The 27,603-nt window shown below is 44.7% G+C and overlaps 1 protein-coding gene across 1 annotated transcript in view; it reads right to left on the reverse strand.

The window, feature by feature from the left end:
• Window positions 1-22,484: 22,484 nt before the first annotated feature.
• The window catches only part of DTL (denticleless E3 ubiquitin protein ligase homolog), a 39,031-nt gene continuing 33,912 nt past the window's right edge, over window positions 22,485-27,603 (reverse strand). Inside the window, exons 14-15 of the mRNA XM_066611738.1 lie at window positions 24,593-25,437; window positions 22,485-23,541 (exon numbers count right to left, since the gene is read on the reverse strand). Of these exons, the coding sequence (XP_066467835.1) occupies window positions 23,473-23,541; window positions 24,593-25,437 (914 nt within the window). The 3' untranslated portion in view covers window positions 22,485-23,472. The remainder of the gene's footprint in view (window positions 23,542-24,592; window positions 25,438-27,603) is intronic.

A 27,603-nucleotide genomic window follows, 5' to 3' on the forward strand; every position in this document is an offset into this window, starting at 1 on the left:
GGATCACAAGCTGTGGAGACCTGATCAAAGCCCCTTTTCTTCAGTTGATAGCCTGCCTCCCAAATCCAGTTCCTGTGGTTGCAATCCAATGTACAATTACCTAGGAGTAAGTCGCATACATGTATCGCATTGTGCTGTGAGCTCCCACTTCTTCCCCATAAATCACCATTTGATTTATTTCCAAATATTTCTATATCTTTGCTGTTTTCAGTGACTGCTGGGACCTTATTCCCAGTCACCTGGGTCCTCACTAGATCTCACACATGCAAGTTATCATTTACTCATGAGTAGTATTGTAAGAAAACATAGCACTTGAGTGTGGTGGACAATGGCATCTGTTTCATGGTGTTTGCATTCTTTGACCACCTTGTGTTAGTGGTGGCTGTTGTTTCGGTGGCTAAATATGCAGCTCTAAATCAGTGTGGATGAGGCTCAGTTTCAAAATTCTGATTGGTGCTGATATTTATTGTGTCGTGGTGATAATAACCAGACTTTTTGCTGTAAAATATTTTTCTTTGTTATCAGTGGATATGACAGGATATGTATTTTTATGATCTTGTGAACTGCACCCTCTTTGGAGTCCTTTCCTGGAGACGTCAGGCTGATCCTGAAGTGCTGACAACCCTAGACAATGGCAATCAGTGGCTCCAGCAGATCAAGGGCTGGCCTGCAATTCAGACAATGCTAGATTAAATTCTTCCTCTTTTAAAAAATGTGGCACAGGAGAAACATGTGCAGCCACTATGACGAACATCAGTGCTGGAAGAAATTCTCCTCAGTTCTATCTTGTGTTATTAAAGTCTTGCCAGCTTTGCAACAGTAGCAATTTCTTTAAACACTTACAAAGCTGTCTTGAGCTTACTACATCACTGGCAAACATGTCAGCCTGGGAAGAGCAGTTCAAGACAACCCTATTATCTCCTTGCTTGTGGTTTTGATCTGACATTGCTACATAACATGCTTGGTTTTGCACAGGAAGCTCTTTCAGAACACTGATGCATTTGCAGGTTAGGTCCCCAATTTCACAGCTCCATCTAAATTACAGTAAACTCTGTACAGGTGCTTACTAAGTAACAAGCAGGCAGTTCCTTTAACCACACTAGTGGGCAGGGGCATGCACACATTACTGAAAAAGTGTTGATCTGCTTTTCTCTGGAGCACATGATGGCAAGCGCAGATGGGGGAAAGGGGCTGGTTCAAAGACCAGTAGTGGTGGTGCTGGTCAGTTTCCAGAGCAGACGGTTGGGGTGGGGCAGAGACTGGGACATAGGGCCTGATCCAGAGCCCTGTGTGGCAGCTTCTTGCCGGCGCACACTGTCACAAACATGCCATAAGGTTTGTGAACTTTACCACAAGCCCAGTGCCAGAGCTAGCCCAACGTGAGCCCACACTGGGCCAGCTCCAGCACTGGGCCCACATTCCGCTGCCCAAACCACCCGGCAGTGGAAAGGTGAGTGGGGACATGGGGGAAGACAGGGGAGGTGTTCTGGGGCAGGTGGAAGTGTGGGGAGGTGTCATGAATATGTACCGTTTAGGCCTAGTAGCGTGTAAAGCCTGAACCAAGCAACAGAGAGATGGCTTGCAGTTCCATCTGCAAGGAATGTACAACTCAATGGAAGGTGATACTGTAGCACCTAAGCAGACAGAGAGGCGCCATGAATCTCCAGTGGGGAGGGGAAGAACTAAGAGGACTAGCATCCAGCCCCACTTTGGGAAGATTCTGTCCCCAAGAGTTTCTGATTGGACAGTTTAAATGAGTACAGAGTTACCTGAGTCCTGTTAGCATGAGAAGTATAAGAACAAAGCCCAAAGGGGGTGTTGGGTCTTTTGTCTGTTTGCTGGAAAAGGTTGTGGGGGCAAGATCCTGCGGAGAGAGCCTGTTCCATCAGGGCCATATGGCCTCATAGGTAACTTGGAGGTAAGATCTACAAAAGAAAGCTTACCCAGGTGAGAGTTAGGGAATAATGGAGATAGCCAGTTAGCTTTGTTATTTTAATGCTGATATGTTTCCTAGAAGTTTTATGCCTCTAGCATTTGCTGCCTTTTGTAACTTATGTAATCCTATGCGTTTAATAAAGTAAAAATCCTTTTACTAAGTTGTTTCATTGTCTGTTGGGGACAAAGGTTCAGAATCCTGCCTAGCCATTCAGCAAGCTACCAAATACTCATTGAGGACTAGTAACTTGAGGACTGAGGCTTTAATTAAAGAAAGTGCTCAGTGCCTGCAAGGGATAGAATTAAGCCTAGAGGGTCTCAGTGTCCCTGGACTGAGACACTGGCACACACAGGGTGGTGGCAGTACTACCAAACAGGGGTCCTTGAGGCCTCTAGGGTTCGAGAACCAAGAACTCTGAGCACCCCAAAACCCTGGGAGCGTACGACGTGTACGACAGGAGGGAAAGTGGAGGAAGGGGATGAGACCTTCAGAGCTCGGTTCCACTGGATCCTGAGCCCTGTGTTGGGCTGCATGGCCTGACATAGAACTCCTTGATTCTGCACTGGGTCAACAGCTGCTGCAGAATCAAGTGGTCCCATTGCAGGACTTATTCGCTTACCCAAGGGAAGGGGATAAATGTCCCTGAGGAGCTACCGTAGGCTGCCTAGCATGTGTTGGATGCCACGGTAACCATTTTGGTACTCTTGCATGCCAGGCAGCTCAGAATTTGGCTCAGGTTCCCAAGGATGGAAGTCTGGGAGGAAAGAAGGTGACATGAGGTGGTCTGTGTGACTACTCAGGTTGTGAGAATAGTTATACAGACCCAACTCCTTCCAACTGCAAACTGCTGTTACACAGTCATCTGCTGCTCACTCAGTGCAGACCTCTCTCCAATAAAGGTGAATTGTCCATTCATACAACGTTGATAGCTATGAAAGGCACATTGAGGTTCTTTGTCAACTTCTTCACATCTTCCAGAGTTGCTTAAGGCAAAACCATAGAGCATTTAAATGACTGTGCCTTAGAGCAGCTAGTCATGGAGCCCACCAGAGGACAGGTGACTCTGGATTTAATATTGTGTGGTACTCAGAACCTGGTTAGAGATTTCAATGTTACTGAGCCATTGGGGAACAGTGATCATGCTGTGATCTGTTTCGACATGCATGTCGGGGGAAGAATACTGGGCAAATCTCTCACAAAAACCCTTGACTTCCGAAGAGCGGACTTCCCTCAAATGTGGAGGCTGGTTAGAAGGAGGTTGAAAGGGAAGGTAAAAAGAGTCTAATCTCTCCAAAGTGCTTGGAGGCTGCTTAAAACAACAGTAATAGAGGCCCAGCAGAAGTGTATACCGCAACAGAAGAAGGGCTCGACTAAGTCCAGGAGAGTGCCTGCATGGCTAACAAGCCAAGTTAGAGAGGCTGTAAAGGGCAAGGAAGCTTCCTTCCGTAAATGGAAGTCTTGCCCTAATGAGGAGAATAAAAAGAAACATAAAATGTGGCAAAAGAAATGCATGAAGGTGATACAGGAGGCTAAGAGAGACTATGAGGAACGCATAGCCAGCAATATTAATGGGAATAATAGAAGCTTCTTCAAATATGTTAGAAGCAGGAAACTCGCCAGAGAAGCGGTTGGCCCTCTGAATGGTGAGAGAGGGAAAGGGGAGATAAAAGGAGATTTAGAGATAGCAGAGAAATTAAATGAGTTCTTTGCATCTGTTTTCACTGCAAAAGACCTCAGGAAGATACCGCTGCCCAAGCAGCCCCTCCTGACCAAGGAATTAAGTCAGACAGAGGTTAAAAGAGAAGATGTTTCAGACCTCATTGATAAATTAAAGATCAATAAGTCACCGGACCCTGATGGCATCCACCCAAGAGTTATTAAGGAATTGAAGAATGAAGTTGCTGATCTCTTGACTAAAATATGCAACTTGTCCCTCAAAACGGCCACAGTGCCAGAGGATTGGAGAATAGCAAACATCATGCAGATCTTTAAAAAGGGAAGGAGAGGGGACCCGGGAAACTACATGCCGATCAGCCTAACATCTATTCCGGGTAAGATGGTGGAATGCCGCATCAAAGATAGGATCTCAAAACACATAGATGAACAAGCCTTGCTGAGGGAGAATCAGCATGGCTTCTGTAAGGGTAAGTCTTGCCTCATGAACTTTTTAGAATTCTTTGAAAAGGTCAACAGGCACGTGGATGCGGGAGATCCTGTGGACTTTATATATCCGGACTTTCAGAAGGCTTTCAACACGGTCCCTCACCAAAGGCTACTAAAAAAACTCCACAGTCAGGGAATTAGAGGACAGGTCCTCTCCTGGATTGAGACCTGGTTGAAGACCAGGAAACAGAGAGTGGGTGTCAATGGGCAATTTTCACAATGGAGAGAGGTGAAAAGCGATGTGCCCCAAGGATCTGTCCTGGGACCGGTGCTTTTCAACCTCTTCATAAATGACCTGGAGACAGGGGTGAGCAGTGAGGTGGCTAAGTTTGCAGATGACACCAAACTTTTCCGAGTGGTGAAGACCAGAAGCAATTGTGAGGAGCTCCAGAAGGATCTCTCCAGACTGGCAGAATGGGCAGCAAAATGGCAGATGCGTTTCAATGTAAGTAAGTGTAAAGTCATGCACATTGGGGCAAAAAACCAAAACTTCACATTTAGGCTTATGGGTTCTGAGCTGTCTGTGACAGATCAGGAGAGAGATCTTGGGGTGGTGGTGGACAGGTCTATGAAAGTGTCGACCCAATGTGTGGCGGCAGTGAAGAAGGCCAATTCTATCCTTGGGATCATTAGAAAAGGTATTGAGAACAAAACGGCTAATATTATAATGCCGTTGTACAAATTGATGGTAAGGCCACACCTGGAGTATTGTGTCCAGTTCTGGTCGCTGTATCTCTAAAAGGATATAGTGGAAATGGAAAAGATGCAAAAGAGAGTGACTAAAATGGTTACTGGTCTGGGGCACCTTCCTTATGAGGAAAGGCTACAGCGTTTGGGCCTCTTCAGTCTAGAAAAAGACACCTGATGGGGGACATGATTGAGACATACAAAATTATGTATGGGAAGGATAAAGTGGATAGAGAGATGCTCTTTACACTCTCACATAACACCAGAACCAGGGGACATCCACTTGGGGGAGTTAGAACAGACAAGAGAAAATATTTCTTTACTCAGCGTATGGTTAGTCTGTGGAACTCCTTGCCACAGGATGTGGTGATGGTGTCTGGCCTGGACGCCTTTAAAAGGGATTGGACAAATTTCTGGAGGAAAAATCCATTATGGGTTACAAGCCATGATGTGTATGTGCAACCTCCTGATTTTAGAAATGGGCTATGTCAGAAGGCCAGATGCAAGGGAGGGCACCAGGACGCAGGTCTCTTGTTATCTGGTGTGCTCCCTGCGGCATTTGGTGGTCCACTGTGAAATACAGGAAGCTGGACTAGATGTACCTATGGCCTGATCCAGTGGGGCTGTTCTTATGTTCATTTGTGATTCTGGTCCCTACACCATCCAGGGCCAGGAACACAGAAAGCCCCCCTCCTCACCAGTCGCCCCCCCCCACTTATTGTTGGGTCTGCAGCTGCATGCAGCCTCCTTCAGCCCTCTGTAGAACTTATCAGGCCTACAGAGGGCCTTCAAACATCACTTCTGGTTTTCCATCGAAAACCAGAAGTAATGTTTAAAGGCCCTGAAGAGGTCTTAGAAGGCCTCTGAGGGCTGGGGAGGTCGTGCGCAGTCAAGTGCATGTTGATGATGATAATAGTGAGTAATTGTACTCTCTTATGGAAGGAAAATTCCTGAAAACCCCTTTCTCCATAGCAAACAATTTAGAAGGAAGACAAGCCGTCTTCCCTGGTTTTGCAGGGGAATGTATCTCCACCTGTGAGCATGATTTCCTTTCAGCTGCATGGCTGGGCAGCTCAAAACCCAGCCAAGTCAATTTCTGGGCGGCTTGGAGCTTGGCATTCCCAGAAGTCCTGTGATGATGTATGACATCATTGCTGTGTATCTGGAAAAAGCCGCCAAACTGCTGCACAGCTTGCAAAGGGATCCATGCGACAGCGCGGACAGGAGGAATAAGGAGGACCTGGAGGCCAAATTTAGGCTTTTAGGCAGGAAGCTGAAAGCCAGGACCTCAAAGGTAGCGTTCTCTGAAGTGCTACCTGTTCCACACGCAGGGCCAGCTAGGCAGGCGGAGATCAGGGGTCTCAATGCATGGATGAGACGGTGGTGTAGGGAGGAGGGGTTTAGATTCGTTAGGCACTGGGGAACTTTTTGGGACAAGCGGGGCCTGTACAAGAGGGACGGGCTCCATTTGAACCAGAATGGAACCAGACTGCTGGCGCATAACATTAAAAAGGTGGCAGAGCAGCTTTTAAACTGATCCCTGGGGGAAGGCCGACAGGAGCCGAGGGGCATCCGGTTCGGGACTCCTCATCCCTATGGGATGAGGATGGGGAGATTAGAGAACAACAAGACAAAGGCAGAGTAGGAGAAGAAATTGGGAAAGGTAGAGTGATGGGATGTGATAGACGGTTTGGCACAATGAGAGGATGCGGGGACAAAGGAGCGAATAAGCAGCACATCCTGGGGCATTCCATGTATAAATGCTTTTATGCGAATGCCTGAAGTCTACGAGCAAAGGTGGGAGAACTGGAATGTCTGGTGACAAGGGAAAATATTGACATAGTGGGCATAACGGAAACCTGGTGGAATGCGGAGAATCAGTGGGATACCGCAATCCCGGACTATAAACTCTACAGGAGGGACAGGCAGGGGCGTGTTGGAGGTGGGGTGGCCCTTTATGTTAAGGAAGGGATAGAATCCAGCAAAGTAGAGATTGAAGGTGGGTCCGACTCCACCGTAGAATCTCTGTGGGTTAAATTACCAGGCTTGTGCAGCGATGTAATACTGGGGGCGTGCTATCGTCCTCCAGACCAGAAATCGGATGGGGACCTTGAAATGAGGAAACAGATCAGGGAGGTGACAAGGAGGGACAGGGTTGTAATCATGGGGACGTCAATTATCCTCATATTGACTGGGTCAATTTGTGTTCTGGTCACGATAAGGAAACCGGATTTCTTGATGTGCTAAATGACTGTGGCTTAGATCAGCTAGTCACGGAGCCCACCAGAGGACAGGTGACTCTGGATTTAATATTGTGCGGTACGCAGGACCTGGTTAGAGATGTAAACGTTACTGAGCCATTGGGGAACAGTGATCATGCTGCGATCCGTTTTGACGTGCACGTTGGGGGAAGAATACCAGGCAAATCTCTCACAAAAACCCTTGACTTCTGACGGGTGGACTTCCCTCAAATGAGGAGGCTGGTTAGAAGGAGGTTGAAAGGGAGGGTAAAAAGAGTCCAATCTCTCCAGAGTGCATGGAGGCTGCTTAAAACAACAGTAATAGAGGCCCAGCAGAGATGTATACCGCAAAGAAAGAAGGGTTCCACTAAATCCAGGAGGGTGCCCACATGGCTAACCAGCCAAGTTAGAGAGGCTGTGAAGGGCAAGGAAGCTTCCTTCCGTAAATGGAAGTCTTGCCCTAATGAGGAGAATAAAAAGGAACATAAACTGTGGCAAAAGAAATGTAAGAAGGTGATACTGGAGGCCAAGCGAGACTATGAGGAACGCATGGCCGGCAACATTAAGGGGAATGATAAAAGCTTCTTCAAATATGTTAGAATCAGGAAACCCGCCAGAGAAGCGGTTGGCCCTCTGGATGGTGAGGGAGGGAAAGGGGAGATAAAAGGAGACTTAGAGATGGCAGAGAAATTAAATGAGTTCTTTGCATCTGTCTTCACGGCAGAAGACCTCGGGCAGATACCGCTGCCCGAACGGCCCCTCCTGACCGAGGAGTTAAGTCAGATAGAGGTTAAAAGAGAAGATGTTTCAGACCTCATTGATAAATTAAAGATCAATAAGTCACCGGGCCCTGATGGCATCCATTCAAGAGTTATTAAGGAATTGAAGAATGAAGTTGCAGATCTCTTGACTAAGGTATGCAACTTGTCCCTCAAAACGGCCACGGTGCCAGAAGATTGGAGAATAGCAAATGTCACGCCTATTTTTAAAAAGGGAAAGAGGGGGGAACCCAGGAAACTATAGGCCGGTCAGCCTAACATCCATACCGGGTAAGATGGTGGAATGCCGCATCAAAGATAGGATCTCAAAACACATAGACGAACAGGCCTTGCTGAGGGAGAGTCAGCATGGCTTCTGTAAGGGTAAGTCTTGCCTCACGAACCTTATAGAATTCTTTGAAAAGGTCAACAGGCATGTGGATGCGGGAGAACCCATGGACATTATATATCTGGACTTTCAGAAGGCGTTTGACACGGTCCCTCACCAAAGGCTACTGAAAAAACTCCACAGTCAGGGAATTAGAGGACAGGTCCTCTCATGGACAGGTCCCTCACCAAAGGCTACTGAAAAAACTCCACAGTCAGGGAATTAGAGGACAGGTCCTCTCATGGATTGAGAACTGGTTGGAGGCCAGGAAGCAGAGAGTGGGTGTCAATGGGCAATTTTCACAATGGAGAGAGGTGAAAAGTGGTATGCCTCAAGGATCTGTCCTGGGACCGGTGCTTTTCAACCTCTTCATAAATGACCTGGAGACAGGGTTGAGCAGTGAGGTGGCTAAGTTTGCAGACGACACCAAACTTTTCCGAGTGGTAAAGACCAGAAGTGATTGTGAGGAGCTCCAGAAGGATCTCTCCAGACTGGCAGAATGGGCAGCAAAATGGCAGATGCGTTTCAATGTAAGTAAGTGTAAAGTCATGCACATTGGGGCAAAAAACCAAAACTTCACATTTAGGCTTATGGGTTCTGAGCTGTCTGTGACAGATCAGGAGAGAGATCTTGGGGTGGTGGTGGACAGGTCTATGAAAGTGTTGACCCAATGTGCAGCGGCAGTGAAGAAGGCCAATTCTATGCTTGGGATCATTAGGAAGGGTATTGAGAACAAAACGGCTAGTATAATAATGGCGTTGTACAAATCTATGGTAAGGCCACACCTGGAGTATTGTGTCCAGTTCTGGTCGCCTCATCTCAAAAAAGACATAGTGGAAATGGAAAAGGTGCAAAAGAGAGCGACTAAGATGATTACGGGGCTGGGGCACCTTCCTTATGAGGAAAGGCTACGGCGTTTGGGCCTCTTCAGCCTAGAAAAGAGACGCTTGAGGGGGGACATGATTGAGACATACAAAATTATGCAGGGAATGGACAGAGTGGATAGGGAGATGCTCTTTACACTCTCACATAATACCAGAACCAGGGGACATCCACTAAAATTGAGTGTTGGGCGGGTTAGGACAGACAAAAGAAAATATTTATTTACTCAGTGTGTGATCGGTCTGTGGAACTCCTTGCCGCAGGATGTGGTGATGGCGTCTAGCCTAGACGCCTTTAAAAGGGGATTGGACAAGTTTCTGGAGGAAAAATCCATTATGGGGTACAAGCCATGATGTGTATGCGCAACCTCCTGATTTTAGAAATGGGTTATGTCAGAATGCCAGATGCAGGGGAGGGCACCAGGATGAGGTCTCTTGTTATCTGGTGTGCTCCCTGGGGCATTTGGTGGGCCGCTGTGAGATACAGGAAGCTGGATTAGATGGGCCTATGGCCTGATCTAGTGGGGCTGTTCTTATGTTCTTATGTTCTTAATATTGTCTGTGAGATGCTGTATGCATGTGTGTATCGCAAACCAGGGGCCAGGTAGCCAGGCCCACTTGCTTTGCTCTCTGTGCCATCAGAAAAGTTATCAGGCAGAGAGAGTTATTGGCTGTATCTTTGCTGCGCTGTAGCACCACCCAGATGATGGCCAGAAAGGGTTTTGCTTCTCATAGGCCAGGCCAGATGATCTGGGGAACCAAGTGAGGTCTGGCTCCTCATGCACTGCTCATGTATTTGAAAATAAAACATACATTTCAAAGATAACAGAAGTCAGCAGTGCTCTTGTACTACTCTGGAACACCTCAGGGCACCGCTAAAGGAAGAGGGAAGCACAGAATAACATTAAACAGCCCCAAGGCACAGAAGTAAGGCACCAGCCAGCTACTTGAAGATCCAGCATTATTGTGCTCAAAACTAAGTCTTTCCAAGGCCAGGCGTTACATACAGTATAAGTCCCCAGCCCATGAGGAGGCCACTCTGGTAGCAAATAATGGCTTCAGAAATGCGCAAAGATGAGGAAAGTCTTCTGCTTCTCTGGTCCGAGTCCCTGAGGTTTGTAGATTCTGGTCCACTGGGTGGTGTTACTTGACATCTTTCCTGTGGTGACTGTCTCACCCAAATGAATTTGTGAATATTCAGTGATTATTTTTCATTCATTCATTCCACCTTTATTGGCATAAAAGTGATTATTTTGAAATGAAACCCCACTGCTAGCTAGTGAGGTTATTTTAAGAAGAAAATCCCAAAAAGGGGGTGGAGCACCACCTCAGTGTGACCAAATGGAGCAGGTTAGCAAGCTGCCAAAAGTACAAGCTGTCTGCAATGCTAATAGACAAATGCATCAGCACACAACAAAGCTGTTGGGATGCTGCCTCCACCCACATCCAGCTCGACAACCAGGAAGTGTGTGGGATTCCGTTTACGATCAATCCGCTCAGGATCTAGTTCCAATATGGTATAAAGGGAGAGGGTTTGGAACGGTTGGGGACAAAAACTTCCTGAACAAGCCAGGAAGAGGTTTGCTTCTCACCGAGCAATCAGACCTGGCATAGTATATTTGCCCAGAAGTAAAAAGGCAAAAACGGTACATTTTTCATACTCCTCAGTCTTGCTCCAAAATGTCTCAAGGGGACATTTTGTTTTCAGGTGGTTACAAACATCCATAGGCAGGTTAAGTTTTAAAAAAATTAGAATATGCTACCAGATGTTGTAAACTTTGTTTACAGGCCATGGCTGAGTTCTGTCACTTCACTTGAAAAGCTATCAGACTGTTTGGCTTATGCAAAGATATGAAAGCGCATGTATATCTGAAAAACACAAGCACTTGTTGATGTGGCACTCTTTTTCCCTAGTTTTTTTTTCTGAAATCTGTTGGAACTTGTTATTTTCCTTTTACCTCTGCTTTGTTTCTTAACTCCAATAAAACCAAGGTCTTCTCAAAAATTGAGATAGGCACGTATCAGCCGTACAAGAAAAATAGTCAACTGGGGACAAAGTTTCAAAAATAAGTTGGCTTTGCCAAGCTTGTGCTTCACACAGTGCCACTGGCTGACTCATAACTAGTCCTTTATGTGGGCTAAACGAGACATCCTTTTGTTGGAAAAGGGGAGGCGTGGGAGGCAGAACAAAATTACTCTGTTGCTTTCTGGATTGCTGTGGATTTAATGCACATATTGAATGACACTAAAAATCATGGATCGCATATGACTAATGGTACATAGTTAAGAGCACTTATTTTCATTTAATTATGGGTGAACTCTCGCAAGCTCAATTCTCAGTGGGCTTGCTTAAGCAACCTAAACTGGATCCATTTAGAGATCCATGTCTCATGTTTATTTGGGTGACCCAGGGGACACTATCCTAACCAACTTTCAGCACTGGCATAGTTGTGCCAGTGGGGCATGTGCTGCATCTTGCAGTTGGGGGGCAGTCATGGAGGCCTCCTCAAGGTAAGGCAATGTTTGTTCCCTTACCTTGGAGTTGCATTATCCTTATGTCAGGGCTGGAAAGTTGGTTAGGATTGCACCCCCAGTCATTTTAGAAACTGCTGTCCACTTCTACCATCACGGTATAGCCAATTCCCAGCACTTAATTTGTGTATCAACAGTCTTAACATTAAATTTTCTCAGTTGCAACAGGCTTTTAGGAATGGCTACAATGAAATATTCAATGGAACCAGATTTCATAGGTATGCCAGTTTATCTTTTTAAAGAATGCTGTTCTGGAACTGCCTCTTGGAGACACATAAGCACAGGCGTTGAGTAGTTAATTTGAAGGCCTGCCATTTCACAGAATGAAGACAAAAGCCTCTGAAGTCTGAGTAGGTCTGTTTGCAGGTCAGTAGGCAACAGTGCTAACAACACAGAGATTTAGAATGTGTTTTGTTCCATTTACTGGAAGTCCTTTTATTTTCTTATTGTTACAGATTACATTGGCAAGGGGCTCTAATAAGAGTAAAAAGGAGAGGTAGACAGTGGCATCCCTGTTTCGTTGAGGTTGTCATCTGTAGCTTGTCTGCTTAACAAGAAAGAATTTAGTTTTCAGATTTGGGAGGCGGGTTGTGGGTTACGTTAATGTCATGTAGTCATAACAGGGGAATGGTCTCAGGTAGTGATCAGCCTGCCCTTATCAGTGCTCCCAAGAATTCCCCAGATGCTATTCAAGAAGAAGATTTACATCTGAGGGAAAAACTAGTATAGTTCTTTTCATTTTGGTTTACCACCCTCCAGCCATCTATTAAATTATGTTCTAAGAAGAGGCTGCAGGCTAACATGATGTGTGACCTTTGAGGAGGGGCGCTTTTCTCTCTTACCTGGAGTTGCTAATTAGATAGCAACTGAATTCAGATAGAATTGCTTATTTTACTTTCAGAAAGTCTAGCTGGTCTTTTGTGTCCTATATGTGGCACCTAATATTAACTATATTTCTCAGTGTATCTTTTTGATACAAATACAGCAACCCCTAGCACATTTAATATCCTGAACTGTAATGTTTAAATGCTTCACCATACCCCATGACTTGAACCTTCCTGGAGCAGAATAGTGCTCTTCAAGGCACTGGCAGTATAATGTCTTTTCTGTTAGCTTTTTATGGTGGAATTCTTAAGTACAGGTGCAGCCTATTTATCCACGGATTTTTTATCTGCGGATTTGTCTCAACTCATATGGGGTGGGGGGAACTGAAAGTCACAGACACCTTTGCCTCCTTTGCCCTGTGCTGGTGGCTGGCTGGCTTCTCATTCCATTTCCAGGCAGCCCAACTGCAAAAAGGCTCTGCCTCGCCCAGGCAGGGAAATAGCCCTGGAGCCCTGGAAGAGGTTCCCCTTGCAAAGGAACAGTAACACTCCTAGAGCCCCTGAGCCAGCAAAGAGGCTGAAGAGGGGAAGGGGGGGCAGAAAACCTCTGTAGTCAGAACATGTGCAGCAAGGTGGAGCTCTCTCTCTCTCTCTCTCTCTCTCACACACACACACACATAGGGGCAGGGGTGCTAGTAATAGAGGGGATTACTTTAAAAAACCCAGGGAGTGTTTGCTGAATTCCCCCCCCCCCAAGATGGTGCAGGCAATCACCTATACAAGCAAGCCTTTCCAGCAAGCAAAGCATGAGATTTAAGAAACAATCCTTTCCACACTTTCCTGGGAGTAAGCCCCAGTGACTACAATGGGGCTTACTTCTGAGTAGAAATGCATAGGACTGGACTCTTAAAAGCTCAGCATCCCACTTGTGAAAGAAACAGGGACAGCTGGCAATGGGGAGGGCTGAGTACGGAGGGGAGGGGATTGATAACAGCTGCCTTAGTTTCCTAACATCCGGAAGTGTCAGGCTGCAGCATATTTGTGCAACTCTATGGAATTTAGCACAACGCATTTTTTTGTTAATCACAAACGGAACGGAACTAAAGTGGATAAATAGGCTCCACCTGTAAAAATCAAATGATATACAACATGATGGTATTATTCAAAAATATCAAGATTTTAAACATTTTGGCCAGTAGTGGTCTTACCCCCACCCCCACCCCCCATGCACATCAGCGGGTACGGCCCTCATCTCCTGCACCCCCCTAACAACACCACCTTGGACATGCACCATCTCTTTTGGTGACATATGTATGAGGAAAGAAAGGAGCAGGGAGGTTTTAAAAAGAGGATGTCAGCAATTTTGTTCATTTATTTTAAACATTTATACTCCGCCCTCCCAAAAGCTGAGGTGACTTACAATACATATAGTACTCAGATAAACAGAAAAAACAAAAATAATATTCAAAGAATATCAACATATAAAATCCAAAGCATCATTTAACAGCCAGGATGGCAAATGGTAATAACAATTCTAAATGATAGCAACTCACACACATGGACATTCTAACAAGTTACCCTCAAAAACCAGGAACAGGGACAAAATAGAGATCCTGATTGACCAGAAGCTGGCCTCGTAGGCAGAGTTTGTCCCTGATAAATAAATAGGGATAGTTGGAGCTTATCGTACTACAGCATGAGCCAAGCAGACAACTCAAATCAGCAGACAAGCCTTTGGTGAGCCTGTAATCTGAGAGGAAAAGCTTCATAATGTCCTTGCTTGAGTACTTAGCTTTTGTTTTAAAAATATCCCTGAGCTGGATGCAGTTTTCTGTGGGTGCCTGAAAAAAAATGATTTAAAAAGGAAACGTTCTATTTTTGGCCAAGGTGTACTTTCTCCTGACAAGAAAGAGCCAAACTGTAGAAGTTGTGTAACGTTTGCTGACAACAGTACCAATGCCGTTGCCAGGCAATGAACAGGAAACCTGTTGGAGAGAGAGAGAGAGAGAGAGAGACGAGCCTCAGATAAACCGCTACGGAGTGGGAAAGAGGAACTAGGCTGGGCCACAAAATAGGCTTCTCTCCATGCCTGTGATACTTTCTACTTGTTCTTCACAAGTGCTGTACAATGTCTCATTGTAGTGAACACAGGAAGCAAGAACATAACTGTCCAAGTATCATCCTCACACCCCTATGAAAAAGATCTCAGCTGTTGATAGGGCTGGCCGAACACCTGAGGAAGAGTGCCAAATGCTGGCCCTCCATTCAATGCACCAGCCTCTGCTCCTCCCGTTCCCTGGAACATGAGAATGAAGAGAAGAGAGTGGTAGGCTAGAGCAGGGTTACCCAAACCCCGGCCCCGGGGCCATTTGTGGCCTTTGGGGCCCCCAATTCGGCCTGCAGGGAGGTCCCAGTCTCGCCAGTCTCCCAGCCTCTGGCCCACCGGACACTTGCTGGAGTCCACGCTTGCCTGATGTGACTGCTTTCAGCACAAGGGCCAACTGTTTGACCTCCAGCATGAGCTGTGGGCCAAAGCTTCCTTCCACTGCTTGCTGTTTCACAAAGCAGCAACAGCAAAGGAAAGGCTGGACTTGCTTTGCGTAAGGCCTTTTATATGCCTTGAGCTATCGTAAGACCTTCATTCATTCATGTTAGGAGGAAGAGGTTTTGATGAATAATTGATAAACTTACAATTTTTATTAAAGACAAGTCAGTAAAAACTTTTACGGACAATCGGAAACCATTCATGGACTTCCTGCACACCGAGGGGAGAATGGGCAAAATAATCTATGAATTTGATGAAAAGATAGGAGAGTTGATTTTCATGTTTTTCTCATTCTTTTTGTATGGAAAATGTACTTTTTAATAAGTCTAGACCAGGGGTCTCCAAACTTTTTGGCCAGAGGGCCACATCGAATATCTGGCACAATATTGAGGGCCATAAAAAAAATTTAAATATAAAATTTAAATAAATAAATTAGAGATGGAACTTAGATGAGTGAATAATTGAATGAATGGGCTCATTCATTCAACCTCTCTGGCCCTCAGAATGCCCTCCAGACACAACCGGAGCACAGTTCGGTTGAGTGGGATAGTGGTTTTCAGGGGACAAGAGGTTGTCCACGGGCCAGAGAGAAGCTGGCCGCAGGCCGCATCTGGCCCCCGGGCTGGGTTTGGAAACCCCTGCTATAGACTGTTTAAGATTTGATAATTAATTTTTTATATTATTTGTATGTAATTATCCCCTGCTAATTGGATAAGAGGCACTTTTTCAAGTGGGTGCTCCTTTTTTTAGCAGGGGGAGAGTACCTGGCCCACCTCACCCTAGCACTGTCTGTTCTAGTGGCTGTCTGCTGGTATTCATTTGCATCTTTTAGATTGTGAAGTTAGTCATTTTTCTTTTTGTTTTGAAAATGTATTTTTAATAAGTGTAGATTGTCTACGATTTGATAACTAATCTTTTGTATGATTTTGTAGTAGAACAAAGAAATGGAGTTTGAGATTTCTGCATTTGCCACACAACTTGTAAAACATCTTCTTTTTCATACATTTTTCTTTTGTATTTGTATTTAAGACCTTCATTCATTCATACAAGTTCCATCTCTAATATATTCATTTATGTAAATTTATTCAAATTTTAAATGTAAATGAATTCTTTATTGCTGGCTCTGACATAATGTCAGAGAGATGATGTGGCCCTCCTGTCAAAAAGTTTGGATACCCACCCTTGGGTTAGAGTTGCTCTTCCTTTTCCGAGGAGGAGCAGGGGAGACAACTGGTGGGACAGAAATGGCTGAGGAGATTGCTTCAGTCAGCCTCCTGGTTGGGTGAATGCTGGCTGTTGAGGAGAAGTGATGATCCAGACTTACTCCAGTAGTACTCTTCCAGTAGTAAAACTGCACTTTCATTTGCCACACCTGCTTCAATATTTCCATTCGACAGTCACTACTATTTAACATTAATTAATTAGCCATGTTTATTATTTATTGTAAAGCATTTATATGCTGTCATTCATCATAGAGGGACACGATGATGGTGTACCATTTGAAAACTAACCATAGTAAAATAATCAAATCATAAAAGGTGCAATGAAACACAACATTAAACAGAACAGCAGTCAAAACCAGAGGCAGCAGTACAGATAGCAAAAGCAGAAGTCAAGCTGAGGCCCAACCAAATATGGAAAAATCCATATGGTAATTAGCATTTTCCATAGAATAAGGACATGTTAGGAAACAATACTTATGTGGGTTTTCTTCTATATTTTCACAGAATATCTCTTTGCCTCTTGTCACCCTCCTAATCCATGAGTTTGGATTTTTCTATGTGGATTTTTGAACATGTGGTTGCAAAACCCATGTGGATCACAATATCTGTGAGTTTGATAGGTGAGAAAGCATCTTCCTGGTACTTTTTTCATTACAGCTCCATCTCTCTGCTTTGGTATTAAAGGGCAGCCATCTCTCTGCCTTGCTTGTCATAATTGGCAGCTCGGGAGAAGGAACTGCCACAACTAGTTGTGCCACAGAGTCCAGGATTGTGGTGGTCGCAAATCTCATGTAAGTCAAAACTCATGGATGTATTTTCTCACAGAATAACTGCATGTTTGGTTTGGGCCTGTGTGTTTTCATCAGCTACTACAAAAAGATTTTCTAAAATATAAGTGTTTAAAACTTCTTGGGAAAGATGGCAGGGAGAAAGGTATTCTGATCTTTTTAGAAGCAGAGTTCTAGTATGTTGGGGCTGCCACTGAAAAGACCCTGCTCCTAGTGAAGACCAGTCAAATGTCAATATAACCTGGAATTCAGAGCAAGGCTAATTCAAAAGATCTTCATTGCAAGAGAGGCTTAGGGCCCAAACCTATCCAATTTTCCAGTGCTGGTGCAGTTGTGCCAGTGGGTGTGTGCTGCATCCTGTGGTGCAGGGGCAGTCACTGAAGGCTACTCAAGGTATGGGAACTTTTGTTCCTTTACCATGGGGCTGCATTGTGGCTACACCTGAGCTGGAAAGTTGGATAGGATTGGTCCCTCATACATTTGCACTCTTCTCTAGGTCCAAGAAACTCAAAATGGTATATTAGTTTCTCATGCGATCTCCTATGCAGGCATTACTGAACTTCAGAAACAGAATTACAGCAATCATATAGGGGCCATAGTTTTGGTACAACATGACATGATCCTTGTCTCAGTGGTAAGGACAGGGAAGTGGGAAGAGGTCAGTGATGCTATTGCATGGAGAATCCCAGCAGCTGACTGCTTCAGTGTGCAGACACTGGAATCCTTGCAGTCTACTATGAGTTGCCCTATTGAAAAGCTAAGGAACTGGTGGGATTGGGTTCGTAGCTGTAGTTTTAGGGAATCCTGAGAAAATGCCTGGTTATAATTTCCCAGAGCACTAGAAGATAGTGCTCTGGGAAATAATCAATAGGCATTTTCTCAGGATTCCCCAAAACTACAGCTATGAACCCAATCCCAAACCCAATCAACACACAGGTCTACAGTAGGCAAAGCCGATTGCATCACCTCTCTGAAACAGCCAGAAATAGGATCCTGGATTCCTTCTAGTGCTGGGGCTTATTTGCAAAGCACAGTCCCTCCCTGCTGCCTGTCTGTGAGCTATGTTTTTGAAGGTGAGACTCTGGCAGCACTCCAGGGAATTTAGTCCAGGGCTGACAAACTCATTTCATACAGTGGGCCAAAGTTAGCATCTCTGACGCCTGCTGAGGGCCGGAAGTGATGAACCTGATCTGAAACCATTGCATCTCTTCCATAATTGTGTGCGTCTCTGGTCTGTATTTGTAGGAAGAGTAACTCCTGTTTATTAAGTCAAAATGGAGGAAGAAGGGATGTGAAAGCCAAGGAATGGGTTGGAACTGCGATTCACCAGCTTGTGATAGACCAGTTAGATAAATTATAACAGATTAAATCAGGGGTGTCAAAATAAGGCCCATGGGCCTGATTAGGCCTGTAGAAGCTTCTTATCCAGCCAACTTGATAATTGGGCTTGTTATAATTGAGCTGCAAAGTGACTCCTGGCAGCACTTTGAACGAAGCATCAGTGGGCAAGGTTACCACGTGTGCCAGTGTATGTGGTGGACCCCACAGTCATGGAACATATAGGGAGAAATGGTCTGCTTACATTCATGACAGGCATTCTTTTGAGGCTGGTTGGACAAGAATCCTGGCAGGGGATTGCTTTGCTATGTTTGGAGGAAACTGTGGCGACAAAGAGCAAATTTTGGTTGCTTGTAGTGCTTTGTTTGGGGCCCACTTGAGATAATAATAATAATAATAATAATAATAAACAACTTTATTTATATCCCACCCTTCTCCCTAAAGGGACCCAGGGCGGCTAACAACATGTAAAAAAAACAGATTTTAAAAAACATTAACACATAGCAGATAAAAACATTTAAAAACACATTAACAGGGGCCATAAAAACAGTAGTCAGATTAAAAGACAGAATAAAAGAGCAAGTCACAGAGGAATCAAGCCTGTAAAAAGCTAAAAGATGTATAAAAATGTTAAAAAGGCCAGAAATCAGAAGGCTTGTGTAAACAGCAGTGTCTTCAGGCCTCGCCGAAAACTCTCAAGAGAGGGAGCCATTCTCAAATCAAGGGGAAGGGAGTTCCATAATGTTGGTGCCACTACCGAGAAGGCCCTATTTCTTGCAGCCGCCCCCCCCCCGGACCTCCTTGGGTGGCGGCACTTGTAAAAAGGCCTTCTCTGATGACCTGAGAGGGCGAGCCGGATTGTACGGGAGTAGGTGGTCTCTGAGATATCCTGGCCCAGAGCAGTATAGGGCTTTAAAGGTCAAAACCAGCACCTTGAATTGGGCCTGGAAATGAATGGGCCGCCAATGTAGCCCCCGGAGAAGCGACTGACAGAGTCAAACCGCCTGGCTCCGGTGACCACACGGGCCGCCGCATTCTGTACTAATTGTAGTTTCCGAACTGTCTTCAGGGGCAGCCCCACATATAGCGTGTTACAGCAATCTATAACCTCGATGTCACCGTGGCGTGGATCACCGTGGCCAGGTTTGCATGATCCAAGTATGGCCGCAGCTGGCGCACCAGCCGAAGCTGAGCGAAGGCCCCCCTAGCCACAGCCGCCACCTGGGAATCCAGGAGCAGCTGTGAGTCCAGGAGGACACCCAAGCTGCGAACCTGCTCCTTCAGAGGGAGTGCTGTGTGATTTGAATATAGAACTATTGCTGTGTTCTATTGCTGAATATAGAACAAAGTGATTTGAATTGCTGTATGAGTTGAATATAGAACTATTAAAAAAAAAAGAGTTGGGTAGTGACTCTAGAAATAAGAAAATATAGAACAACTGCACAGTGTTCCTTAGGGCTAACATATGCTGCAGTGCATTTCCTGTTTTCCTAACCAGCCAATAGGCTTTCTCCTAGGGCCTGCTTTTAGAAGAAAACTGGTGAGAGGGCAAGAGCAAGGTGCTGACAGCTCTGGCACTCCAACCATAGGGTGGGGTGTGTGTGTGTTGGGAAGGATCCTGGGCCGATCCACACCAATGAGTGGCCAGTAACCTACCTTGCCCCAAGGCTAAGAGAAACCCAGCACCAGTCTTGACTTCCTAAATTACAGCATCAATGTTCATTTTTTGGTCTCTGTTGCTTCTTTCATCTTTAGTCTATCTTACACTGAATAATATTTAAAAGTTTATTTCACCTCAGACCACTACTATAAATCCACCCTTTAGCACGCAAAGGGCATTTTCAAGCTCTAAAGTCGCTTTTTGATATTGGAGACATGAACAGGAGTTGTTTGATTGGTCCATTGTGCTCAACAACAGTGCTAGACAGCATCTCTCAAAGGCAGAGAGGGGTCTTTCCCAGCCCAGTCTGGTGATGTCACGGAGTAAATGTGAGAACCTTCTGCAAGCAAAACACATGGTCCACCACTGAACTGTAGCCCTTGCCTAATGACAGCCTCCTAGTGCACATATCTTTGAGCTAAGACTTGACAGGGAAATACATTACAGGAAGGAGATTTGATTCTAATTAACGTAGCTTTGTATCTGCTGCAGCCTTGTTGTTCAAGAATTTTAAAGGAGAAAACACTAGAGCTCCTGTCAAGTTATTAATGGAAATGCAAAACCACAAAAGAGAATGTTTTAATCTCCCCCATGCAGGAATACTTTCCATTATTCTCAGGCAAGTGTTTCTAAACCACACGCATGGGAAATGTTTCTTCCATCATTGACAACTTGCCCAGATTTCAGCACAGCAAAGGAAACCATCTCTATGAAAGGAAGCAGAAACAAAGATTTGTATCACACTTTATCTGGTGTTTATCTGTTTAAAGTTTATCTGGTGTGCTCCCTGGGGCATTTGGTGGGCCGCTGTGAGATACAGGAAGCTGGACTAGATGGGCCTATGGCCTGATCCAGTGGGGCTGTTCTTATGTACAATTTTGGGGTGTGCAAAGTACTTCACATTTATCTCTTCCATTCCTCTGTAAGGTGAACAGGTTCAACACCAGAGTCCACTTTGCTGTGGCCTGGAACACAGCCCAGTGCTAGGCCCTGGAGAAGAGCTGAGTGGATGGGGACTAAAGTAAAGATGCCTACTTCCTTCTGCACAAGGGTTATATATGGGGGGGGGTTGCCCCTTCACACATATGCATGTGCACTCTGAAGTGCTGGGGGGGGTAACCCTTTGAGCTTCTATTATTGTGAGCACAGCAAGGTGCTTTAAGAGGTATAATAGAGGGTAGAGCTCTTTAAATTACTCCATACCACTTTTAAGCCTAGTTGGTGATTCTTCAGTACTTACACAAGAAATGAACTCACTTCCTTAGTGTCTCCATCAGCATAACTTGCAAAGAGAGGAGCCACATTCATCTGTTGCAGTAAACATTGTTATAGCACCTTGAAGCAGGTTTAATGCGTTGGAACATATTTATTGCAGCATAAGCTTCTTTAAGGTGTCACAAGACTGTTGGTGGTGAAATAAGAACTTGCTTTCAAGTAAACACAGACCCTAATTGGCTGTAAAATGATGAAAAAGTACCCCACAATGAAACTGAGTAAAAAGCTTCTGAAAAGCTTGAGGAGTCATTGTCATAGTGTGTTGTGGCAAACATACACACAAGTTTTGTAACATTCAAACAGCTTGTAGCATGAGCTTTCATAAACCAGGGTCCACTCTGTCACACAGCTGCAGTGACTATTTAAGGGGTTGGTGTAAATACCCAGCATTTAGAGAAGGGTAGAAAAATCAAAAAAGGACAAGGAATAGAAGTAGCAGTAGCATGAGGTGTGGTCCAGAACTATGCAGAGGTCAAGCAAAAACAATCTGATCACATGGTTACAAGGGAGTCAGCCTGAGTGTGACTTCTCAATTTAGTCACTGAATAGGCATAGCATGGTGAATACACCCAAGAGGGATAAACACACACCCAAGAGGGATAATTGCCTTCTGTAGGGAACAAGCCATTTGCAGGTTCTGTTGTGGCTGAGTTCCAGTTCCACCTGTACAATCTCATACATTGCTTGACTTGCTTTATAAAAAAAGAAATTAAATAAAATCTTCCCCTCCCTGCACCCTGGAATGTAGGCAGCTACATAGGAAATTGTCCTTTCCCAAGTCAGACTCTTATCTAGCTTGGCAAGGTCTACTTGCACTGGCTGGTAGCTGTTCTCTAAGGTTTAGCTCAAGAGGGGTTTTTCCCTGCTCCATCTGGGAAAATTCGAACCTTGGACTTTCTGCATGCATAGCAGGTTCTTGACCACTGAGCGACAATCCTTCCTCTCACTGCAGAGGAAATTATCCTCTGAAAGCATACTATAGCTTGCGTTTGAGAATATATAATATTTGACGCCATTTGTTTTCTTACAGCAACTTATCTTGGCATGATGAGAAACAAAAGAAAATTAAATCTAGACCAGCACATTTAGAAAGCAGTACACACTTTTTAACTGGAAATACGTGCTTGTCTTAGGAGTCTGAGCTGTTTCAGTGTGAAGGAAAAGTCATGCACATGAAGTTACTGGTTGCTAACAATTTTACTTTTCATTTTGCTCAGGGCTCAGGCAAGACCCATGTTTTCCCACTGCTAGGTAAATGACATTAGCCCCCGCTCCCAACTGTAGTAGTCATAGCGTAGTTCAGCCACACCTACAGGAGATTCTCAGTTCATTTACAGAGACATGTCCAGGCTTGCCAATCCACCTACTCAGAAATTCCAGTATATAGGTGGCAGACCTTTCCCCATCTTGTCTATATCCCACTTTTTCTCCAAAGTACTCAGGCCAGCACATGTGATTCTTTCTAAATTTATCCTCATAACCACCCTGTGAGATGGGCCAGGCACTATATTTCAGCCTAAACTATGGCAATCCAGTAAGCTTCATGGCCATGTGTGAATTTAAACCTGGGTCTCCACAGCCCTAACCCAACACAGAGTTCACTATACAATGCTGCCTTTTCAGTAGCTTCCCACCTGAATTCCCCTTGATATATGCTTATTTAGGAATGAAAGAAAGCAGTTATTACAATAAAAAAAATGGAAAACATTCACATTTACAATGTTTCTTCAAACAATGGGAAAGACAGTGCTGCACTAAAGATGCTTCTTTCAATGATATAGAGGCTCAGGTGGACACATTCTCCAAATAGCCAATTTCACCTTTATAAATGGGATGCTAACTTTGTACTGGAAACTTTTCTTCTGCTGAAGAGCAGCCTGACAGCCATGGAAAAATCCATATCACCTGATCTATCTTTTAAGATTTCAATTTAAAAACTGTTTCCAAAGAACTTCAAAAAAATTGAGAAAATACTAAGTTTGTTTTTTAAAACATGCACCATAACTTGTATTAGCCCATTAACTTTTACATTAATTATGTATGTTTATTAGCCAATGTCCTAACTAATTTAATGTAAGATTTTAAAAGAATGCTCTGTCACATGCCTGCACTCAGGCAGATAAAACCCAAATATTAGTTTTATGTAGCTCCAGCGTCTTTTTCCACCAGCACTTCACAAATCCATTCCTAGTAGCATAAAGTACATTGGAACAAATCTAGGAGGATGCTGCTCTTCAATTTTCCTGTGATTTTCGCTGGAAATATGTGCAAATCTTCCTCATAGATAGAGATGTGCTTATGACCTATGTGGGCCGGGGGGGGGGGGGAGAGAGAGAAAGAATATGAAGTCAGGATAGTTAGGCATCTATCTTATCCACAGCCATTTTATTTTACAACATGGTCTATTCCTCATCTTATTTCTCCCTTAGCTCAGTGGCAAAGCACCTTTGCATGCAAATAGTCCCAGGTTCAATCCCTGGTATCTCCAGATAAGGCTGAGGAAGAACCTCTGTCTGAAACCCTGTAAAGCTGCTGCCAACTAGATGGGCCAATGGTCTTACTCTGTACAAAGTGGTTTCATTAGAACTTAAGAACAGCCCTGCTGGATCAGGCCAAAGGCCATCTAGTCTAGCTTCCTACATTAAGAATATTTATATACCACTTTTCAACAAGAGTAGTGCACAAAACAGTTTACACAGTTAAAAAAAATTAAGTTGTTCCCTGTCCCCAAAGGGTTCACGATATTAAAAAAAGACACATATGTAACAGCCACTGGAGAAGATGCCAGGCTGGGGTGGTTATTTAGCTCTCCCCCTGCTAAATATAAGAGGGCATCATTTTAGAAGTGCCTAGTTAGTACTGTATCTTACAGTGGCCCACCAGATGCATCAAGGGACACTCAAGACAAGAAGATATTGTATCCTTTTGCCACTCCTTTGCATCTGGCATTCAGACATGGGCTACTTCTAAAACTCAGAGGTTGCAGATAGTCATCAAGACTTGCAATCTGTGATGGATTTTTCCTGTTCAAAATAGTATCACCACTGCACTTCTCAGAGCAAAGCTCTACTATAAAATGCCACTGTCCGAGAACACATTCAAAGGAAAACTACAAAAAATAAAAATACTGCTCTTGTAGTGACAGATTAAAGCTACATCTCGCATGCTTACATACATGCAGAGATGTACACAGAAATGTCCACACTCCAAAGCTTGGCTATGTTGGAAACAGAAGCCCCATTTTCATTTGTGCTTTAGTCTTTGTCAGGCCTCCAAGAATTGGTGGGACAACCGCCCTCAAAACACTGAAGAGGCTTTTTAAATGTTTCCATTCATCTTACAGAATCTACTTACAGTAGGAAGTGGAGCAATTCCTGTCCTGGCTTCCTGTCGTCTTGCAGTAGGATTGCGCAGACTTTGAGTGCTGTTGTCCAGTCTATTAGGGCTACTGGACTTGGTAGTTCGCAGTTTGTCCCCCAAGGCAGATAGCCAGTTCTTGTTGTCAGGAGAACCATTCTCCTTATCAGCCATTTTCCCACAAATGGTCTTGAGAGGAAGTGGAAGCCTAGTGAGCTTTGTTGGAGAACAAGGATTTTCAGGCATGGAAGGTGCCTTCTGGTCAGAAGTGACTTGACCCAGTCCATCCAGACAATCTTTTGCACAAGACTTTGAATCTACTGCCAAAGCACACTGTTCCAGTTTGAGTTTTTTAGACACCAGCTCAAGTTCAGTCACACAGTTACAGTCCCTCATGCATTTCTGCTTGGTGTTCTCTTCTTTGCTCGATTCCAGTCTCCTCTTGGCTCGCATTTCAAATCTTAAATGTGGCAACTGGGAAGCAGAAGCAACTTTGGTTAGAACCTGAGAAATTTCTGCCAGAGCTTTCCGTGGAGAGGGTTGCTTTGCTCTCTTCAAAGGAGGAGATAAATCTGGAGACCTGGTTACCCACTGCTGAATGGACATTGTTGAGGGAGAAGCTGATTTTGGTGAGGTGCCTGTACTGAGTTCTGTCTGCTTTGCTGGAGCAGAGGACACAGTAGTGGTAGCTGGGGAGCTGACAGAAGATGTTGGTGTTTTTGTGGGAAGAGGAAGATCTCCAGTGTTAGATGGAGCACAGGCTGCAGGCTGTGGTGAAGAAATATGGGGGTTGTGCATTGGAAGGACTTTTGAAGGAGTCCTCTGCCTGTTGCTTAGCACACCTGGGCAGGAAACAAAGCACACAGCACAGTGAGGACAATGCACTGCAAGGGCAAGTAAAGTAAAACTACAGTAAAGGCATACCTGAACAGCATGGATTCTGGGAGATTCACTGCCCAAATTTAGTTTCTAGTTATTGGTTGTTTGACATATACTACGAAAATAAATAGGACACCTGCAACTATGGTGCAACATTAACTTTATTTCAACCCTTTTTTTCCATGGGACACGAGGCAGCATACCTAGGGTGCCCTGACAGTGTCATTTAGAAACTGACCAGACCAGGGATAGTGCTACAGGGTAAGGCATGTACCTACCTAACAGCCCACACCTCACCAGGCCAATGCCTAGCAAAGCTAGCCACAAGGTCTGCTGCTGCCGCCACTTCCCACTGCTACCCACCAAGCAAAGGTCCAATCAGTATGCTTATTAGGCAATGGTAGTAGAGCAGCAGAATACCCCTTCTTCCTCAGCACTATTTAACAATTCCTTTGATGTCCCACTGCCAATGCAGTGTGGGGGTGGGATGCCCAAGCATTGATAAACCCCACAGAAACAAGAGGATGGTCCACTATTGCCGTGGCTAGGGCCCACTGGGAAAGCTTACAGGGCAGTGGGAAGTAGTGTAGGAGTAACAGATGCAAGGCCTCCTTCACATCACCACTGTAGTCGCAGGTGGTGGCACAAAGGAGGCCTTACATCACTCTGCTGCTTCCTGGGAACACCAGAAGACACCCAGAGCACACAGATGGCATATACTTTAAAAGAGCCAGTGGTGCAAGGGGAAGAAAGTGCTGCTAGGGAGCCCATGAAGGCTTTTGCCCAGGAGGCAAAAAGACGGTGCAGATTCAGTGGTGATCACCAGACACAGTTGGTCAAAAGTTGGTCACCACCAGACATAGACTGGCTTAGTTTCAGTTAAGATGGTTGATCATTTGCCTTCCAGACCCAGCTCTGGGGAGGACATAGAATACCTCAAATTGATTGGTGCACATAGCAGAGCTGTTCCATTCAGGTAATTAAATGCTACCCTATCCTAGGAGTAGGCAGACCTCACACTTGTGGGATCTACTTTGGTTTTGTTTTCTAGAACTCTTAACAGCTTACAACCAAAACCAGGAGTCAAACAATAGCTGGAGCAGAAGAAGGTGCAAAATGGCAGCCTGAGGGTAGTGTCAGCTACCTACTTCACCTCCTGACTACATGCTGGCAGATCCAACAAAAACAAGCACAGATCTGCTTCTACTTTAGATCAGGAATTCTCATACAACATACTCTCAAATTAGATAACAGATATTCCCAAAATCCTGATCCCAGACAACCAGTTAAGGTAGTATCTCTAGAGCATAGTGCTTACAGAAGTCAAGTCTCTCCACATTCTTGCTCTGAAAAGTAAAGTCAGCTCTGTATCACTCCCCAGATTAGAAATAACCATACACCCACAATGTCACTATTTGTTGCACTAAAGAGGGTGGGAACCTACCTGGATGCACATTTTATCCAGACCGCCTTGGAATAGAACTTGGTTAGGCAATAATGAATCAGAGAGCAAATAACTCCTGTATGCACAAAGCATGCGGTGTGTGTTCAAAGAGCCAAGGCAGAAAGCCTGCTTAAGTTTACCAGGTTCATGCACTTCCTTTTCCATTCCTGAACTGTTTTAAGGCAGAACAAACAAGGTGGGATGACGATGTTGTATACAACTGCAAGTACCAACTGCAGTTTTGAAGAGCCAGAATGCACATCACTTGCATTTCTCCAACTGAGAGGTTAAATAACTCCTCTAAATATAAAGAAAAAGGGAATGTTTTTTTTTTAAAAGGATAGTGATGTATATAAGTGTGCAACACATACACAGTATCAAAGAGAACTGGCACGAACTCTTCTATTGTTACAAAGGTTCCTGTAAGTCAATTCTATGTTGGCAAAGCAGCCCATCCCTAGGACTTGAAAAAAGGCCACCTGGAAACAGGACTGTAGCTGAATAGTAAAGCACATGCTTTACATACAGAAGGTCTAACATTCAGTCATGAGAGCACACAGTGCTGTATCAGGCCAAAGGTTCATCAAATCCAGCAGCCTCTTTCCCACAGTGGCCCACCAGCTGCCTCTGGAAAGCCCAAACAGCACAGAAAGGTGAACCACTCTCACCAATGTTCCCCTGCAAC

Source organism: Tiliqua scincoides, chromosome 1, assembly GCF_035046505.1.
Source record: "Tiliqua scincoides isolate rTilSci1 chromosome 1, rTilSci1.hap2, whole genome shotgun sequence".
Taxonomy (NCBI): Eukaryota; Metazoa; Chordata; class Lepidosauria; order Squamata; family Scincidae; genus Tiliqua; species Tiliqua scincoides.